This window comes from Panthera pardus, unplaced genomic scaffold, assembly GCF_024362965.1.
Source record: "Panthera pardus isolate Hobbes unplaced genomic scaffold, ASM2436296v1 HiC_scaffold_7, whole genome shotgun sequence".
NCBI lineage: Eukaryota > Metazoa > Chordata > Mammalia > Carnivora > Felidae > Panthera > Panthera pardus.
The window spans coordinates 46,336,065-46,356,235 of record NW_026527002.1 but is presented as its reverse complement, the minus strand read 5'-3'; the positions used below and the strand labels follow the sequence as shown (position 1 = coordinate 46,356,235).

The 20,171-nt window shown below is 46.6% G+C and overlaps 1 protein-coding gene across 1 annotated transcript; it reads left to right on the top strand.

The window, feature by feature from the left end:
• The first annotated feature begins 1,408 nt into the window (after positions 1-1,408).
• Positions 1,409-18,633, top strand: LOC128775282 (uncharacterized). Its single transcript, XM_053896164.1, has 2 exons — positions 1,409-1,857; positions 18,332-18,633. Exons 1-2 carry the CDS (start codon positions 1,416-1,418, stop codon positions 18,631-18,633), a joined length of 744 nt encoding a protein of 247 aa, XP_053752139.1. The 5' UTR covers positions 1,409-1,415.
• Positions 18,634-20,171: the final 1,538 nt, after the last annotated feature.

Genomic DNA, 20,171 nt, shown 5'->3' with positions numbered 1-20,171 from the left:
CGGAGAAGAGGGATCTCGGGGGTCCAGATTCTTCCATCAGCCATAGAAAGGCGTGCCCGGGCCCAGGCACGTTTGGTCTGTGTTCCCATGAAGAGACCCCTCCTTCCACGAGTTTCCCTTCCTGTAGAGTAATCTTAGGAAAGTAGCTTTCTTTCTTTTTTTTTTTTTTTTAGGGTTTATTTATTTATTTTGAGAGAGAGTGCAAGTGGGGGAGGGGCAGAGAAAGAAAGAATCGGAAGCAGGCTCTGCGCTGACAGCTCAGACTGATGCAGGGCTTGAGCCCACAAACCTCGAGATCATGACCTGAGCCGGAGTCGGACGCTTAGCCGACTGAGGCACCGAGGCGCCCCAGGAAATAGCTTCATCAGTGGGCAATGCCTAGACAGCTTGGACCAGTAGTCTGGGTGCAGGGGGAGGGGGGCAGCGGAGGGGAGGAGGCAGTGCACAGAGAATAGGTTTTCCTGGCCTAAGAAGCCACAGTAGGCTCCGGGCTAGCCCTTCCCTATTGTCTGGGCCGGGAGACCCTAGGAAGAGGAAGTGACTCTGTGATTCTGTCACTGCATTAGAACCGCACATGCCTGCATCTCGAACACTCGGGACTGGATCCCAGACTGTCTCCCCAAGGAGGAGCGGAGAGACAGGCTGTCTAATACCAAGTAAAAAAGAAGCTCAGGGATGCTGGAAACATTCACAAAGCAGAGTTGGTTCTTAGCAGAACCACGGGTTTCATTTTGGGATCAAATAAACATCTCCCTCCCTGACAAGTGAGTTGAACTAGAAGTCCTTTCTTTCGACTTGTGCGATAGAGTGACGAGTCTGGTGAGATCCGGCGACTACAGGCTGGTTCGCAGAAGGATTTTTATTTGCTTCTCAGTCTTCGTACGCAGCAGAGGGTCTGTGCGGTCGGTGGGCACCGTGACGTACCTCTGACAATTCTCCAGGAGGAGGGAGCACCAGTGGCTGAGTAAGGCCCGGGCCACAGTCTCTGTGCCCAGCACCCACAGTCCTGTGGTGAGTTAAGGCAAACGACCGTATCCACTCTGGAATAAAATAACTAAACAGCGAGATCCAAGCCTTGTTCCGAAAGGAACGATTTATTTAAAAATAAACCTTTGCCTGGGAAGAGAAGCAAAGGCAACCAGCTCACATTCCCGGTGCCGACGTCTCGATAGAAGCCGGTGTCCAAGTGGAGGCTGTGAGGTACGGGATGGGCTGCCCAGGAAGGTGGTGGGTCTCCTCTCCCAGCAGCCATCAGGATAGGGTCAAAGCCTCACCAGCCTGCGATGATTAAGTATGGTTCTGTCTAACAGGCCAATGAACCAAATGAACCAAACGCCTGGTCAGTGACCCTGCCTCCCCCCTCCACCCCCCCCCCACCCCCCCCCCCCCCCCCCCCGTTTCTGCCATTACAAATTATGCGGCCATTAACATCCTTGTACATCAGCCTTGGGTGTGTTCGCTTCTCTCGGGGTAGATTCCCAGGAGTGGAATTGCTGAGTCGAAACTTCAAATCTTTCATTGTAATAGATGTTGTCACACAGCTTTCTCAAACGTCCATAACCATTTGCAGCTCCAGCAACAATGCAGGAGACTCCCCGTGGCTCTTCATCACCGCCAACAAACCCGTTCCATCTGCAGTCGCCCGCCCCCCCCCCCCCCGGCCACCCCATCCGCAGTTCCGCTGCCCGTGGTTTCTGTTACCCGAGATCAACCACCCTCTGAAGGCAGATGACACTTCTGCTGCTGGAAGGTCAGAAGGTCAGCGGTGGACTAACGCTACGTCACTGCGCGTGTGTCACTCACGCCACTTCGTCTCATCACGCCGGTATTTTATCATCTCCCATCATCACAAGAAGGGTGAGTACAGAACAATAAGGCGTTTTGAGAGACCACATTCACATAACTTCTCTGACAGCATATTTTTACAATTGCTCTATTTTATTGTTAGTTAACTGCTGTTTATTGTCGATCTCTTACTGTGCCTAATTTAGAAATCGAGCGGTATCATAGGTATGAGCGTATAGGTAAAAACATGGTGTAGACAGGGTTCGACACTTTACACAGTTTCAGGCATCCGCTGGGGGTCTAAATTGTTTCCAGGCTGCTAGATATAAAGTAAGTTCAATCTGCGGTTTCTCTGGCGAGCGTGTGTATCCTTTTGGAAGTTTGTTGCTTTTGAGATCTGCTCTTTTCTGAGTTGTCCCTTCCCCCCACTTTCCCCCCTTTCTGGGGCTTATCAGTTAGAAAGCGTTCTTTGCACATTGTAAATATTTCACAGTGAGGACTTACGTTCTTCAGCTTGAGAAAATTATTTTCTGTTCATTGAAAAAAATTTCTTTCGACTCTATTTTCTGTGGTCACCTTGGAACGCGCATCGATGAGCCGGAAGTCCAGAGGGCAGGCCGTCAGGAAGAGCGAGGACACGGTGGAACCACAGCACGAGCCGGGCTTCCCCCCCCACCCCCCGCCAGGGACAGAGCGGAACCTCTGCCCTTGGTGGTGCGGTGTGCAGGTTGCCTGTGGTCGCGGGGCCGAACACACACCTGGCCCGGGGGTCAGAGCAGCTGAAGGAGGATGCAGGGGAAGTGGGGCAGGTGCAGAGCCAGCAGATAATTTGAGCTGCAAATTGGTTGCCAATTCACTGCCCCCCCCCCACCAAGTCTTGGCTTAAGAATCTCTCTTGTGGCCAAAATGTACAGCAAAGGAAATTCTGGGAAATATGGTTCAGCCTAGCCTGTGGACACATTAGAAGGCCACAACTTCCTTTGAAATCTAATTTAAGGGGGCGCCTGGGTGGCTCAGTCGGTTAAGGGTCTGACTTTGGCTCAGGTCATGATCTCATGGGTTGTGGGTTGGAGCCCTGCATCGGGCTCTGTGCTGACAGCTCAGAGGCGGCTTCGGATCCTCTGTCCCCCTCTCTCTGCACCTCCCCCGTGTGCTCTCTCTCTCTCTCTCAAAAATAAATAAATGTTAAAAAAAAAAAAAAAATTTAACACTCATAATCTATCTAATGCTCCTATAACACACACATAGCTATGCACCAACTTCTCTTCTAAACATTTTATGTATATTAACTCATTTCATTTTTAGAATGCCCCTATAGGTAGCTGTTATTAATGACCCTATTTTACAGAGGGCGAAACCAAGAACAGAAAGGTTAAGTAAACTGCCTAACGTCACACAGCTGGTAAACGGCAAAACTGGGCTTTAAACCCAGATAGTCTGACTCCGGGGTCTGTGTGTTCTACCATTCCACTCTGCAAAGATCATGTTGCCCTCTGGCCAAATGGGTAATTACGAGTGAAACACTGGTGAGGTGTAGAACTTTATTTTGGGAATTGTTTCTTTGGTTGTGTTTTTATTTTGGACTCTCCCAATGGAAATGCTCCGTCGAATTTTTTTGCGCTGAGGAATCTGTTCCAGTAAATAGAGGGTCAAGATTCAGACAGACTGCTCAGAGAATCTGCATTCTGCTCTCACTTGATTCCTCTGTTTTAGCATCATGAGTGCACGCCCGGCCCTCAGAAGGATGAGGTGGGCTCTCTCTGGAGGAAGTGTGGGTGCTCCCTCCGTGCTCCTCCTGTCTCTCTGCGGGCTCTGGGCTCCTGAGGGCTGAGTCCCAGAGAGTGTGTCTGCAGCCTGCGCCGTATAGACATGAGCTAAGAAAGTCTGCTTTGCCCCCAGCACCATTCCCCTGGCTCATAGGCGGGAGCCCAGGGTGCCTCCATGTCTTGGAAAAGCCTGGGGTCTTTAACAGTGAACATTAGCCCTGTCTCAGCCACCGGGAAGTCACAGAAATGTCAGGCCACCTTCCCTGTCCCTTTAACCTTGGAGTAGTTGGGCCACCAGAAAGGGTGAGGGAAGCAGGCTTATCCCCCAGCACTTGTAACCCTGCCCTCCCGCTCAGAAGCCCCTCGGCCACGCCTTCTGCCAAGGACCTGGGTGAGTAGGGTCACGCAGCCTCCTCAGCTCCTTCCAGGAGCCGGGGCCAGCGTGCACCTGCTCAGGCACACAGCCTTCCCACCTGCACTTCTGGGTCCTGCCACCTGTGGCTGTGGTGGACAGTGCAAGATTAACAGACACTGATCCCCAAGAGTGAAACCTACGGTGGATGGAGCCCGGCGGGGGGGGGGGGGGGGAGAACTGCAACTGCACAGCTGGATCCTTGCCTGCCCCGGGAGCCCCCGGGCACATGGGGAAGGCCAGCTGAGACATGACCGTGGGTCCCATCTCTAGCATGCATCAGAATTCCCTGGGAGGGTTAGTATACCACACCGCGACCCCGGGGCTTCTGACTCAGTGGGCCTGAGAATACAAGTTCCCGGCCGATGCAGCTACCACTGCTGGGAAGCCCCCTCCCCCTCCCCCTGCTTGGAGGGCCACTGCTTTACTGAGCGTCGCCTTCTCCTCCGGGGCACATCACCATTCCAGTACTGACAAATCATTGCTGTCCACCGGCCAGGGAGCAGCCTGGAGGCTGTCTTTCCTGCCCAGCCCCCTCACTGAGTTGGTCAGCATCAGCAAAACCACCTGGACGCTCGAAGCCAGACAGCCCAGGAGGCCCCGGCCCTCTGGCTGTTGATCCTGACGGTCTACACAAAGTGTTCACTGTGGCGTGAACTTGCTGACAAGCACCACCCTGTGTTTGGGGGATGAACCAAACCTTCATCATGTTAGACCCGTGGATTCCTGGCTCTGAAAGCTGACACGAAAGCTCCCCCTGCGCCCTCAGCCAACCCACCCCTCGGCCATCCTCCCCAGCCGGGCCGGAGGTCTACCAGCTGCCTCCTGTGCCGGAGCCCCCCACACCCCGCACAGTAGAGCTGTGACTAAGTGTGCCCCGCCGCTTTCCCAGCATGATCCTCCTTGGCCCTGAACAGCTTGTGCCCTGACCTAGTATTTAAAGCAGAGACACGTGCACAGTCTGGCAGAGGAGGGTGGCTCAGGCCTGCGTCCGGGGACGGCAGCACATCAGAGCATGCGTGGAAGCTCGGAGGCAGCCCCGCTTGACATGAGTCCCCTTCTCAAAGCCTCCATGGAGGCGTAATGAGTTCTCTGTTCCTGGCTTGCAGTCAGGGTCGCAATTTTCCTATTGTTCTCTCCCCTCCCCAGCCCTTCTTCCTATCACCTTGAGCTTCAGGTGATGAGTGAGGTATTTGCATATAGGAAGAGCTCCCCACGACCTCGTTGGTGTTTAAACCCAACCTTCCGGCCCAGGGGTCTTAACCTGAGCCCTGAACCCAAGTGTGGATTAAAGGGTGGGTAGGTCATCAGGTGCTGAGGTATCTATCTATAAAGTGCCCCAGACAGCATGAGAATAAATCAGAAAGATGGTATCTTCTAATTAAGGTTTTCACAGGCAATACTTGGCCTAGTGGAAACACTTGAATTGCCCTTGCTGTCAGCCTCAAACAAACAAAGAGAACGTCCCTCACCGGAGGTCTTTCTGTTGAGCATTTTTGCATGGTGCTCAGCCAGCGGGCAGCTGCTCGCTGTTCACAGTCAATAGAATTTTCCATGGGGTTGTACTGACTACCAGAAATTAGTCCTTTATTTAACTAACTTTTAAAGAGGTTCCAGAAGTTCAGAAAACTGCATGAATGTGATTTCTAATCTCAAAGAGGAACATGAGTTTTATGAATATAAAATTTGTTTTTCTCTGCTGCCAGCAATAACTACTCAACAAGTATTTGTTAAAAAATTAATTTGAAAGGGATGTGAAATTATCGCTTGCAACACATCTCAGTCTGACCCCGTGCAAATGCTTGAAAGTATTGTGTTCACGTATAGTTTTCTGGGTGAGTATTCATAGCTTTTGTTGCATTTTCAAAAGAGCTTTGAACGACCCCAGCAACTGGAACAGAGGAGGACCCACTGGCTAAGAGGAAGCTCCCAACTCCTCACCTCTCTTCCCCACCCCCTTCCCTCTGCCCAACTCTCTTCATTCTTGGCTTTTCCTTGTCATCTGATGTGTGACGAGCCTGGAGCCATGTGTTTCACTAATCACCATCACCCTCTGGATTAAAATAAGCTGGAAGGGTTTTAGGATCCAAGTAAAATAATAAATATAAACAGGCTCGGGGCGCCTGGGTGGCTCAGTCGGTTAAGCGGCCGACTTCGGCTCAGGTCATGATCTCTCAGTCCGTGAGTTCGAGCCCCGCGTCGGGCTCTGTGCTGACAGCTCAGAGCCTGGAGCCTGTTTCAGATTCTGTGTCTCCCTCTCTCTCTCTGACCCTCTCCCGTTCATGCTCTGTCTGTCTCAAAAATAAATAAACGTTAAAAAAAAAATAATAATAATAATAATAAAAAAAAATAAAGTACGTGAATATGAAAACATGAGAAAACTCTGTTTAAAAAAATATATAAACAGGCTCTACAAAATTATACAGAAGCGAGGAGTTAAAGAAAAGTTAGGAGTTGACAGTATTGTGAATGTAGTGAATGGCAGATACCCGATCCCTTGACCACTCTGTCCGCAGGCTGTTTACTTACTGTTATAAGTGCTGAAGTGCGAGGATGATATTAGTTAATGTGTGTTGGTAAATTTCCTATGTCAGTTACTCCCTGTACCAACTCCCCCCTGTTGAGCTAAGTAGCTTTATCCCCACTTTACAGACAGGAAACTTAGGCCTGGAGAGTTTATGTAATGTGTCCAAGTTACACAGAGACAGGTTTGAACTGGAGGCATTCTCACTTTGGTCCCCAACTTTTAACCACTATTGAGCGACTGCTGCCAGCGACAGATAAGAATTGACTTCTGGAATCTTCACAACAAATCTATGAAATGAATAAATACACTGTCATTATGCATATTTTATGAAAGTCACAACCGAGCTGGAGATTGCCAGTGTCTCTTGCCACAAGGCCACAGAACTGGTAAATATGGAGGCTCAGGTTTACGCCAGACAGTCCTACCGTAGGGTTCACACACTTAACCTTCGCACTGAAACGATAGGTTTAAGGACCCGCATTAAGTCAGCCTCCAAACAACCAGGGGAGGGCCATTCATTAAAGGTGATTTCTGTCCTTAGAGGCTTTGGGTGATTTTTTTTTTTAAGATTCAAAAACTCATCAGTGGTGAGTAATTTCACCAGCCTTCTCACACCCTCTGTGACCGCGCATTGGTTGCAACAGATATTCACTGTATACCTATTGCAGAAAGTACTGGATGTGAGGCTGGGGGGGGGGGTGGCTGCAAAGACGAACAGGAGTGGTCTGTGCCCTCTGGGAGTGCCTGTCGAGGCTGGCAGACAGACACATATCAGGAAAGCACCACAGAAAACAGACTGATGAGATGCCCTGACGACAGGGCGGGGGACATTGGGGGACAATCCTGTGGCATTTGCTGGCCGTGGGGTTCCCTGGTGGGTCAGGCGTTGGGGGGCAGGTGTGGCCGATATGAGGGTTTTAAGCGGTGCTACAGCCTGGGGAGAGATGCAGGGCTGAGATATTACTCGGCCCACTAGCTCCTCTGCTGGTTCCAAACTGTAAGAAAGAGGATGAGTTAATCTGTGAATCCAGCCAGCTGGTCACATACCACAGGCAGCTCTTTGCTTTCCCTGCCCACGCGTTCACTGCCCAATGCATGTGCAAATTTCAGAATCTTGGGGATCTGTGTGGTCATACAGGCACAGACCCCTCTCTCAACAGCTCCGGCCCTGTCTTGGGGGCATAGAGCCTTTGGGATCCCCCCCACCCTGCCCATTTCCCAACTGATAATCAACTGTAGCTGACGACCCAGCATTACATAAGAGGATTATGAAACTCTAACTGGGGGGTAGGTGATGTGCGTATATAAATAGACACAAACCTCATTATTGTGCTACTTTAAGACTTAGAGACATCTAGTGGCCGAAAATTATATCTGCAGGCCTAGCCTCTGCAAGGGACTTCTAAAAAGTCCTAATTTGTGAATTTTTTGTACATACCCAAATTGGAAGACCTTGCATTAAACTCCTTTGAAAGAAAAGGAAGGTACAGTATTCTGTCATAAAAAGTACTGTACCGCCTTTCATAAACGTACCGCCTGCTTTAAGCCTGTTCTTCCCAAAGTTTTAAATGTACATGATTGTGTACAGTTTGTGAAAGAGAAAATGAGGATACAATGACGCTAGCATCCTCTAGATCCTCACCTGTCACAAAGCTCAACTTCTTTGATGTGATGAGGTTTTGTACCAATGTCCTAATTATTACCAATTAGCCTTCCAGTTGAACCTACATAGCATGAGCAACTATTAAACCAAATATTTAGGAGAATACATCATGAGAAAGCTTCCCCACGATGGAGACTAGAAGTTTCTCTGGCTGGAGGGGAAATAACGCTGCAAGGGAAACACTTTAAGGGTGGGCATTGCTGGGTCTCAGAGAGACCACAGACTGAGACCTGGGGAGACACCGTAGAGTGTCAGAGTGAAAGCAGCAATGGGACTTGTGTCATGCTCCCCTGGCTGGCAGAGCACGGAGGAAGTGGCAGGACTAGAGAAAAAGTGTCAGTAACACAGGACCTGACGGATGGGGCTTGGGCAGCCTCCCAGAGTTTCCTACACCCCAGAATAATTCAAAATCAACATAGAAGTATGTGGATAGCATGAAAGTAGGAGGGCTCACCAAAACTCTTGAATTGCTCACTGAGAATAGCGTGGGGCATGGGGTGTCCCGGCAGTTGCCTGTGTGGCCACGTGACATGTCACCCACCCGTGCCTCCACACCAGGGAAGGTCCCCATTCCTTAGATATGAAACTGGGGGGAGTAGATGGAAGAGCAAGCCCCAAACTGGGTGACCCTAAATTTTGCCACCCCAGTAGAATGGAGATGCAAAATAGAAATTAAACTGAGCTACAGGAAACGATGAAAATATTTTTTTTTGATATCTGTATTTGTGGACTGAGCTGTATGTTACGTATTGGCTGCATATTTGTAGAACAAAATAGGACTTTTAGATATGACTATAGGATATTTGGAAGAAAACTATTACACACACACACACACACACACACACACACACACACGTCAGGATCCCAGCTGGAAGCAGCACACTCAAATTGAGTAACTTACAAAGTTATGGGTAGAATTCCCAGAAACCAATGGATCATGCGGTACCCTGGGGTTAACCAAAGCAGGAAACTTTATCACCGCCACACTTGAAGGGAGTAGAGGGGGAGACGTGGAGGGGATGGCTGCATGGACAGGGCATCCAAACAGGAGCTGGCATTAATACGGGGCATTGATACGGGGAAAGAGTTTGGGGCATATACCTTGATCTCACACTCCCACTCCCTAATCTCTGCCAGTGCACTTCCATTGGAAAACCCAGGTGGAAGCCAAGTGCAAGGAGATCATCAATAGCATCCACGTCGGTCAGCCTCCCCAGGCACAGAGTAGAAAGGAAAAAGGGATAAAGTGGAGTTAGTGGGGCAAATAGGAGATACCCAACATTAATGGCTTTGTTCAAACCTCATCACATAAAATATCTATGTCTCACCCCACCCCCTCCCTCCCCACTTTCTCTCCCTCCCCTCTTCTCTCTCTCTCTCTCTGTCATACACACATTTCTAGCCATTCATTCATTTGTTGCTCATTGTGTTTCAGTGTATAACCAGATTTTTTTTCTGATTACAAAAGTAATATGTATTCATTTTTAAAAATACATAAAGGTATAAAGAAGAAAACCTCATCCTAATTGCGTCACACAGATATTGGCCTCTGTCAATGCTTTCATCTAATATCTCTTTATACATCTTTTCTTTTCTTCTTTTTTTTTTTTACGGTCACTGGGTTTTTATATTATTTTCTATGTTTTAAAAAAATGTATTGAAAATTTTTTAAAATTCCAGTATAATTAATGCATAGTGTTGCACTAGGTTCAGGTATTTAATGCAGTGATTAAGCAATTATATATGTTATTCACTCCTCATCACAATATCTCTATAGGTAAGAGGCTATTTGTTTTATTTCTTTTTTCTTTGTTCATTTGTCTTGTTTCTTAAATTGCACATAAGTGAAATCCTACGGTATTTGTCTTTCTCTGGCTGCCTTACTTCACATAGCATTATAACTCTCTAGATCCGTCCATGTCGTTGCAGATGGCAAGATTTCATTATTTTCCATGGCTGGGTATTATTCCATTGTGTGTGTGTATATATACCACATCTTCTTTATCTGTCCCTCGATAAATGGACACTTGGGCTGCTTCCGTTATTTGGCTGTTGTAGATCATGTAAGCATAAGGGTGCATATGTCTTTTCAAATTAGTTCTTTTATATTGTTTGGGTAGATACCCAGTAGTGGAATTACTGGATCATATGGTAATTCTATTTTTAACTTTTTAAAAAATATTTATTTTGAGAGAGAGAGACAAAATGTGAGCAGGGGAGGGTAAGAGAGAGAGACACACACACAGAATCTGAAGCAGGCTCCAGGCTCTGAGCCATCAGCACAGAGCCCGATGCGGGGCTCGACCTCGAGAACGGTGAGATCATGACCTGAGCTGAAGTCGGACGCTTAACCGACTGAGCCACCCAGGTGCCCCTTGGCTTTTAACTTTCTAAGGAACATTTATACTGTCTTCCACAGTGGCTATACCAGTTTGCATTCCCACCAACAGTGCATGAGAGTTCCTTTAGGTCTACATCCTCACCGGCACTTGTTTCTTGTGGTTTTGATTTTAGCCATTCTGACAGCTGGGAGGTGATATCTCATTGTGGTTTTGATTTGTATTTTCCTGACGGTGAGTGATGCTGAGCATCTTCTTATGTCCTTTATACGTCTTTCCTATACATGTCTGTGTAAATAAGAGATGAATCTTACCATGCAGAGATATTTATAGATTATTTTCCCACTCAATAATTTGCATAACTCTTTACATTTCAATACGGATATGTGTCATCATTTTATTTATTTATTTATTTTATTTCTTTATATGTCATCATTTTAAATAGGTGCATAGTTTTATATACTATTTATAAATAAACTATAATAAGTTAGCCACTTTTTGGAGGGGCATGGAGGTTGTTTCTAATTTTTTTTGCGATTATAAGCAATGCTGTGATAAACATGCTTGTGTGTTGGGGTCTTTGGGTTGCTTGGGTAGTTATTCCCCCAGGACAGTGGTTCTCCAAGTGTGTTCCATGGAGCCCATGGGAATGCCTGAGGGGCTCCTGCAGGGGTGAGGTAAAGGCCAAGTATCAGGGCTGCAGCCCCTAACCCTGCTTCAGCAGTCACAGGCTTACTTCTCTCTGCTCTTTTTGGTGTGAAGAAAGAGATCCACCACTCAGTGCAGCTGGAAACCCAGTGCTTTAGGATATAGTCAAAGAAAAAGAAAATTGTTAGGCCAGGGTATGCATGTTAAAGATCTGATACATACTGCCAAATGACTTCTCCCCTAAAAGGGCATCCTAACACGTTCCTACAAAAGCATGTGTGCCTATATTCCCCTACAGCAACACTTCTCAGTTATAAGGCTCTAAAGGCAAAAATATCACTCTTTTAATTCGTATTTCTTTGATTAGTAGCTGTATTAGTTTTCTACTGCTGCTGTAACAAATTACCACTTGTTGGCTTAAAAGAACACAGATTTATTATCTTACACGTCTGGAACTCAGAAATCCAACATGGGTCTGGTCAACATGCTGCAGGGCTGTGTTCCTTTCTGGGAGCTCCGGTAGAGAATCTACTTCCTTGTCTTATCCAGCTTCTAGAAACCACCTGCATCATTGGCTTGTGGGCCCTTCCTCCACCTTCAAAGCCATCACTTTTGTTGATGGACAATTTATCGTTCTTTCATAAATTATCTCTGTGTCCTTTACTCATTTTGCTGAAACAATATTTGTATTTTTCTATCTGATTGGTAAAATAAATTTTAGAGTATAACCATGTTGCCTATTACATATGTTGCAATTTTTTTCCCCACATTTCTGGTTTTTTTTAATTAAAATTTTTAATGCTTGTTTATTTTGCGAGAGAGCACGCACGAACAAGGGAGGGGCAGAGAAAGAGGGAGAGAGAGAGAATCCCAAGCAGGGCTTGATGCAGGGCTCGAACTCCCAAACCATGAGATCATGACCTGAGCTGAAATCAAGAGCTGAATGCTTAACTGACTGAGCCGTCCAGATGCCCCCCCCATGTTTCTGGTTTTTAAACTTTCCTTAGGCTGTGTTATTAGTTTTCTCAGGCTGCCATAACGTAAGACCATAGACTGGGTGCCTTAAAAAGCAGAAATTTCTTTTCTGAGAGTTTTGGAGGTTAGAAGTCCAAGATCAGGGTGCCAGCACGGTCAATTTCCCGTGACAGCTTTCTTCCTGGCTTGCAAACAGCCACCTCCTTGCTGTGTCCTCACATGACAGGGAGGAAGCAAGCTCTCTGGTGTCTCTTCTTATGGGCACTAATTCTATCATGAGGACTCACCTTCATGACCTCATTCAACCCTGACTACCTCCCCAAAGCCCCATCTCCAGATGCCATCACACTGAGAGTTAGGGCTTCGACATATGACTTTTGTGGGGGTGCAAACATTTGGTCCCTAGCAGGAAGATTTTGGACTTTCATGCGGTCACATCTATCCATCATATTCCTGAGGCTTTTTGGCTTTAGGGGCATGTTTAGCTTAGGAAGGCCTCTCCCACCAGGGATCCATAAACATGTTATATACACTTGCTTCTTAAACTTTTAGAGATTTGCCTTATTTTACATGCAAATTTTGATCATTCTGGAATCTACTTTGGGGTAAGGTCTGACTCTGTTTTTTGCCCACTTAAAGTCCTTCGGTTAACATTTTATCCTTTGAATCCAGTTTCAAAATAGTCTCTAAGCACATAAGCCTTTAACCAGAGACTGGAGTTCTGGATTTGCCATTATGCGAAGATTGGCCTGTTGAAATTTGTTTCTCCTCCCCTTTCTGTGCTAGTTGAAGAAAAACTATTTTTTGTCTCTCTGGAAAATCGATTCATTAGGTAAAAGAGCAAAAACTAAAGCCAACTTTTTTTTAAGGAAACAATGAGTTTCCTTAATATTTCAAGCTTGAACAGCATTCTGTGTATAGTCATTTACGATCAGCTCATCTGAACGTATACTTAACGGCTTTCACATTCCTTTGAATCCTAAAGTTATTTGATCTTCGAAACCCATGGCAAAAACCTATCTGTGGAAGAAACCTATCTAGATATTTGGACTTTAAAACACTTGGACTTCATCTGATAGGGCCACTCAGTGTCCTGCACAAGGCTGGCATGAAATGTCTGTGCCTGGGAGTGAAGGTTTGGGGCAAAGCTTCATACAGCAGAAGAGTGAGTTCTAAATGTTGTAAAACAGACTCAACGATTAATAGCTACATGCAATACTGGTATATCACACATTAATAATTATCGTTATAAAACAGTAACACTGTAATAATATAACAAGTACAAGTGTAAAATAATCTTAATGATTAAATATTCAACAGGATTAAAAGTTCCATTGAATCCAAAGTCTTTCGTATGCCCTACCCTGTGCCTTTGCCCTGGGTTTCGAGGGACTAAAAAGTGTGCATGGCCACAAAACAAATATTTGTGATGAAAGCAGTTTGAGAGACAATACAAATTGGTGACTTAATACGTAAATTTATGGGTTGTGTATATGTTGTGATGCCAGCATGATACATTTTAATTAACACTATAAAAGCAATTATTAGTATTTCACGGTCAGACCTTGAAAAGGAGCAGTTTCCGAGCCACAAGTGTGTTGAATTTGGAAGATTGGTTTTTAAATCAGTTGTTCCAAAGTCAGGAATCATGTCACTATAAAAATAAGATTCTAAGTAAAGGTGAGAGCCAGGCTAACTAGAGGCGTTTTTTGTTTGGCTAAAATTATATGCGGTTTCCATGAGAGGGAGTTGAAATTGTATACATTTGTTACGAGAAATACTTTCTTGATATGACACTGGCACTTACAAGAGAAAAGCAATACTACTAAATAAGACCTGGTTGATTTATCTAGAATGATAGTTCTTAAGGAAGCTGAATGGTTAGTACAAAGAACAGGCGTGTTTTGGAAATTTCAGAAAGGTTTGGAGACCTTTTCAAGAAGCTAGAGGTGGATGGTGTGGGCCTGAATGATGTCACATTCGTTCCCCTCCTTGTCTTTAAGACAACGTGTTGCCTCACGGTTCAGGCCATATTTATAGTTGTGTTTTAATTGATAAATGGGATGCCAAGAAGCCAGGAGGGCAGGGAGTTAACGACGAAGAGGGCACGGCATTTGTGAGATGACCTTTGGCAGAGAAGACTCCATGAACTGGCCCCAAGGCCACTATGGGGAATCCTGCTGAAGAGGCCTAAACGTCCTCAAATCACAACAGTGCTCTCTGCTGCCATGTGTCCCTCCCCTAACTGTGATCCTGGCGCCAAAGGTTGCCAGAATTAGGACTGAGACTCTTGCTGCCCTGTGGGAGGGGAGATTTAAATCACTAGGGAGAGAGTTTTGGGGACTGATGATAATTAAGGACGCAAAAACAACAAAGTCAATTATTATTTTTAAAAATTTTTTTTTAACGTTTATTTTTGAGACAGAGAGAGACAGAGCATGAACGGGGGAGGGTCAGAGAGAGGGAGACACAGAACCGGAAGCAGGCTCCAGGCTCTGAGCCATCAGCCCAGAGCCCAACGCGGGGCTCGAACTCACAGACCGTGAGATCGTGACCTGAGCTGAAGTCAGACGCTTAACCAACTGAGCCACCCAGGAGCCCCAACAAAGTCAATTATTAATTCAAGAGGAACCCATAAGTCAAGTGGGGAAGGGCATTGCCTTATATGCTGCATGGCTCAGCTGTCAGTAAGACGTTCCCAATCATAAAAGATGAACACTTTTCCTTCTTCTTGCTCCCACTGTTTGGTTCCCAACAGCAGGTGGGTTGGGGGTCGAGACGTCCAGGGTGGCGTTCGCCCCCATTAAGTTTCAGCAGCACCTCACGGAGAGCCTCCCATCAGGTTTCCACTGCACTCCAGTGAGCAGATTCCCAGCGAATCGTGCCAGCAGCACAGTGGTTGGCTTCTCAGCCTTGGCCTGCCAGCCCCGCCTCAGGGAGGGGTGTTCCTTCCTCCAGTAGCCTTGCTCATCTCTAGGGCTTTCTTTACAGTTCTCTTTCTCCTCTAAGATAACCTTATGTTGTGTTAATAGTTCCTATATTATACTTCCTTATATTATATTCTTATATTACGCTTTCCCTCTACAAATGGCGGCATGGTTTCCATCTCCTGGACCTTGATGAATTCAGCATGGAATACTTATCTAACCAAAATTGATGCAATTATTTGGGGAGGAGGGGAAATTGCAAAGTGTGTGTGTGTGTGTGTGTGTGTGTGTGTGCGCGCGCGTGCGGGAGCACGTGCACGCGCATGTGCGAGAGAGAGAGAGAGAGAGAGAGAGAGAGAGAGAGAGAGAGAGAGGAGAGAGAGAAAGAGAGAGAGAGAGAGGAGAGAGAGAGAAACAGAGAAAAGAACTGAACGCTTATCTTCCATAGTAGGAAGTGGATAAATAAGATCTAAAACTGATCAGGAAATGGAGTGAGAGAAATCACTGTTTTTTATGATGATAAGTCTTGTATTGGACTCTTTATGATCGTAGATAACTTTGATAGGAATGAAAACTGATAAAAAGAAAATCACTGGGGCTGACACAAATAAAAAGGGAAGGAAGGAAAGGGCATTATGAAGTTTGTAGAATATCAAAAGACGTGTCATTGGGGTAATTTATTATTTTAGTTAAACTCAGAATATGTGATCAAACTAATTGCCTGGCCTAATTAATTAATACATATATTTTTATTTTTAAGCAATCCCTACACCGAACTTGGGGCTTGAACTCACAAACCTGAGATCAAGAATCGCACACTCTGATTGCGCCAGCCGGGCGCCCCCGGCCAAACTAATTTAATGTGATGGGAAAACAGGCTCATTTTCTCCTACATTGCTTTTTCCCTGGAAAGAAAAGCAAAGAGATTGAGGAAATGCATGCCTCTGGGTACATGGCGCTCCAAGATGGCGTGTAGAAGAGCCCACGGAGGTCTGTCTCTATTATGGGAAGGGGTGGGGACTCCAAATAATTGACTAGGATTATTTTCATCTTCAAAGGAAAACCTTATCTGCTGCCCTCTGAGGCTCGCTCCACGGCCTCCCTAGGGATCGCCCCTCATAGTCAGAGAAACAGCAGCTTAAATGGATTTCCACTGTTAATGAGCTGGCATGCGCGGAAACACCTCTTTTTCCCCCCATTGGCACAAATGCACATGATCATCTGAAATACAGCGTGGTGTTCATGAATTAGCAAACCACGGAAAGCCGTGAATATTTGTAGTTTAGAGAACAAGTCTGGGTAGCTAAACAGAAATGCCAGTATCTCCTGGGCCAGGTCGATAGGCTGGACGGATCTTGCTCAGAATCTTGAATTGGAGCAGAGGGGAGGTCGGTAGGACAGCAGTTGGGTGGCAATTTTGGTGCTACCGACAGAGCCAGAGGGTTGCTAGTGTTGAAAGGGAATGTAGTGACTCTCTCAGGAGACTAACGACAAATAAATACAAAATAGGTAATAGATAGCTAGGAAAACGTACGGCGGCCATCGCTCTAACACATTTACGAAAAGGAACGCGCGAGTCTAACACTCTTCCTTGTCCCTTGGTTTCCGTCTCTCTAACATGGGAATGTAAACACCAGTGTTTCCGTGAGAATTAGGGAAATTTGTGGGCAAGAGCACTAGCACAATGTCTGGTTTGCAGCAGGCATTAAATAACTGGGCGTTACTGGCGTGCCTGGGTGGCTCAGTCCATTGAGCGTGTGACTCTTGGTTTCAGCTCAGGTCATGATCTCACAGCACGTGAGTTCAAGGCCTGTGTCAGACTCTGTGCTGGCAGCTTGGAGCCTGTTTGGGATTCTCTCTCTCTCTCTCTCTCTCTCTCTCTCTCTGTCTGCCACTCCCCTGCTTGTGTGCACTCTCCCTCTCTCAAAAATAAACAAACATTAAAAAAAAAAACTGGTCATACTGATACATTCATTATTTTTAATAATGTTATTACTGTTTTTGTTATTATCATTAATATTTGAAGGCAGAGATGGCACCCTAAAGGTTTTTAGGAGCCAGCCCAGGAAGGTAAATGAGGCAGTTGGGCTTTATGGGGACTGTGGCAAAATGGAGTGTGCACATCCTTCCCAGCAGAGCAGCCCCCAGGCAGTTCCAGCAAGTTCCTGTGACAGAAAAATGCCAGACCCCTCCTCCTCCTCCTCCTCCTCCTCCTCCTCCTTATCCTTGCTTCAGGAAAAGCTGGAAATCAAGATTTCCGTGTGAAATCCTCCAATTTTAAATACTGAGGATTAAACCAATCCTGTCTGTGGAGAGGATTGGGCCCACAAGCCTTGCACACAACACTTTAGAGAGATAAGTGTCCCCCAGCTAGGAGATCCTACTCCCTCTTTGGGATCCTCAGGCCGTCAGTGTTCCTTAGCGTTTCCCCCAGTGTCCTCCCTGTCACATCACACACTGCTTCCTCTGGTAAGCTGGCAACCTGGGTTCTGTCCGTGTTCCTGAAGGCTGGAGTGAAGCAAGTTCTTGCCAAGGGTCCTCCCTGGCCCTGTTGGTCCCAGGATCATCCAAGAGACCTTAATTGAAGCCCTAACCTCCCCATTTTGGGCCTTTCCCCCCCTCCCGGGACCCTCCAAGAGCATGGCTAAGACAGTTATTCACACTAAAGTGTTAATGACTTAACAGCTCCCACCTTACAATGGGTATCTACATTTTCAAAGAGAACACTCATAAAGGAAATAGAGTTAGTTACTAATACCAGGATGTCAGGGCTCTTGGCACCTTGGCTTTTCAGATCACACCAGGGGAGCAAAATGAAACTCTGTCTTTGGGGGAGGCCAGCCAGGTGCCAGCTTCTTTGGGGGCCTGGTTTAAAAGTCTCCAGGGACCCAGAAGGAGAAGATACTTGGACGTCTTCCCTGCCGTTGAGTAGCCAGTTGACTTTTGTTTAACATCCGTTGTCAAGTCAGGGATAGTTCAGCGTCTGCTAGATATTGGTGAAACAACTCACCGAATCACTGCCAGGTGGTCTGGAATGATCAAGTATTACTTTTGGGTAAAAAAGAATTAGCAAGCTGTTTGCTGTAAGCTCAGGTCGTTGGTTTTCTCCATTCGGCCAAGGGATTTTTCTCTGGCTTCTAAAAGCAGGCCTTGCAATTCAAGCGTGTGGTCACCAGGTGGTGGAAGTGTGCCATGACCGTGGAGTCTAAGTGGTGTTGGGGGGGGGGGGGGGCGGTGGAGCTGAGCTCACCTTCAAACTAGGGACGGCTCTGCCTGCCTTTCCTTTCAGCCGTTTCCAACCTGGAGTTCGTCAAAAGGTGTCCGCCCTTCTGGCAATTTCTGGCTCTAAAGGTCTACGTTGTAACCCAAAGCATTCTGGCCGAAAACCGTCACCTTCGGTCCATCCCTGAGAAAGTGAAGAGTTCCTGCCCTTGGAAAAAGTGTCACAACCTCAGGACCCGCCTCTGCGGTCAGTTCATCTTTGTCTTCAGTCACTTTATATTTTCCTCGCCCCCTCTTTTTGCAGGGGAGCCCTTACCCTCTCATTACATTCCAAGGAAGGAGGGCGGCCTCTGCTTGCAGTCGGCCTGAAGGCTTTCCTCATTTGTAGAGGCAGGGGGACGACCTGGAGCCACCTGTCCAGGCGGGAGGCCATGAGCCTCCCTCCTCCAGTGCCGATGGAGGCAGGACAGGCCGAACGTTTCCACCTTGCTTCCACCACCGTGTCTGATGAGTTGACCAGGACCTCCTTTTGGAAACGTTCCTCCCTGGGAACGACTCTCCGTGGGCTCTCCACGCCCTTCAACTGCTTTCCCTTCTCCTCCAAGTCCAAGATGGTCTCATCATTCATGGTAGCTGTGTTCCATAAAGCTGCCGGGAATACAGAACTGTAGCACCTGGGGAAGTTCAAGTGTAGGTCTCTGCCAGCCCCTGGTCATAGCAGTTTCATCAACTGGCCAATAAATAACTTTGTTTTATGTGTTATTCTGTTCAGAGGCCCCTTATTTAAGATACTGATTTACACGTGACCTGTTATTTTACACTGATTTATATTATATGTAATATACTGATTAACACTGAACTCAGGGCCAACAGCACTGTAACTCGTGCCTGAACGAAGCTCGTCTAAAACAAGTATTTTCTCCAGAAGGCACATCGCCATCTTCTTGTGCTTGGGATCACTAGACAGCCCTTCGGCGCCACCCTTGAGGGCTATTTAAGCAGCACGATCACAAAGAAAAAGCACAAAAGGGTGAAAAAAGTGGCACTAAGTAGACTCAGAAAGGACACGTGTGGACGGGATGAGAACAGAAAACAAGAAAGCACGGATTTGCCTGGTGTGACCTCAGCTGGGAACATGTGCATCAGGGGACTCAAATTTTCTCTTACCTGCACCATGTTTGGGAATGACCCCAAAGTGTCACACGTATTGATTCTGGGGTCACCAATAGCAGATAGGCAAATCTGCAGATACAGAATTGGTAAATACTAAGGACCAACTGCACAAATGTGCCCAACGCTCAGACGCTGGCCCTAGGCGCTTTTCTCTTTCTCTCTTCTCCTGGCCAGAACTCGGACATCAGCAATTTGTATCCCTGGGCAGAGACCTTCAAAACATGCCTCTAAAGCCCTGACCTCTCTCTAGACCAGCAGTTCTCAAAGTAGGATTCCGGGATCCTTGAGGAGGGAGGAGACCCTTCCTTTTTTGCAGCTAAACACCTGCACGAATCCGGATTCCCTTCATATACTTGAGCTTAAACAGTTTGTCACAACAATTGAATGTAGAAGCAGATCTGAGAGGCCAGCCGTCTTCTTGTAAGCACTAAAGAGATTTGCAAAAATACGAAGCAATTGCTACGATTATTCTTTTTTTTTTTCTTTTGGGTTAGGTAAATATGGTAATGTTATTTATGTTAAGGTGGCATGGGTTTGTCATTGTTACTTTTAAACAAATCACTAAATATTTTATATGTCCCAGTTCTCACTTGTGATACAATGAACCCTGATAGATAAAACCCACTGACTCAAAAGTTCTTCAGGCCCTCAATCATTTTTAGGCGTGTGAAGGAATCCTGAGACCGAACGTTTGAGAAACGCTCCTGTGGACTCATAATCCCTTTTTCCATAGT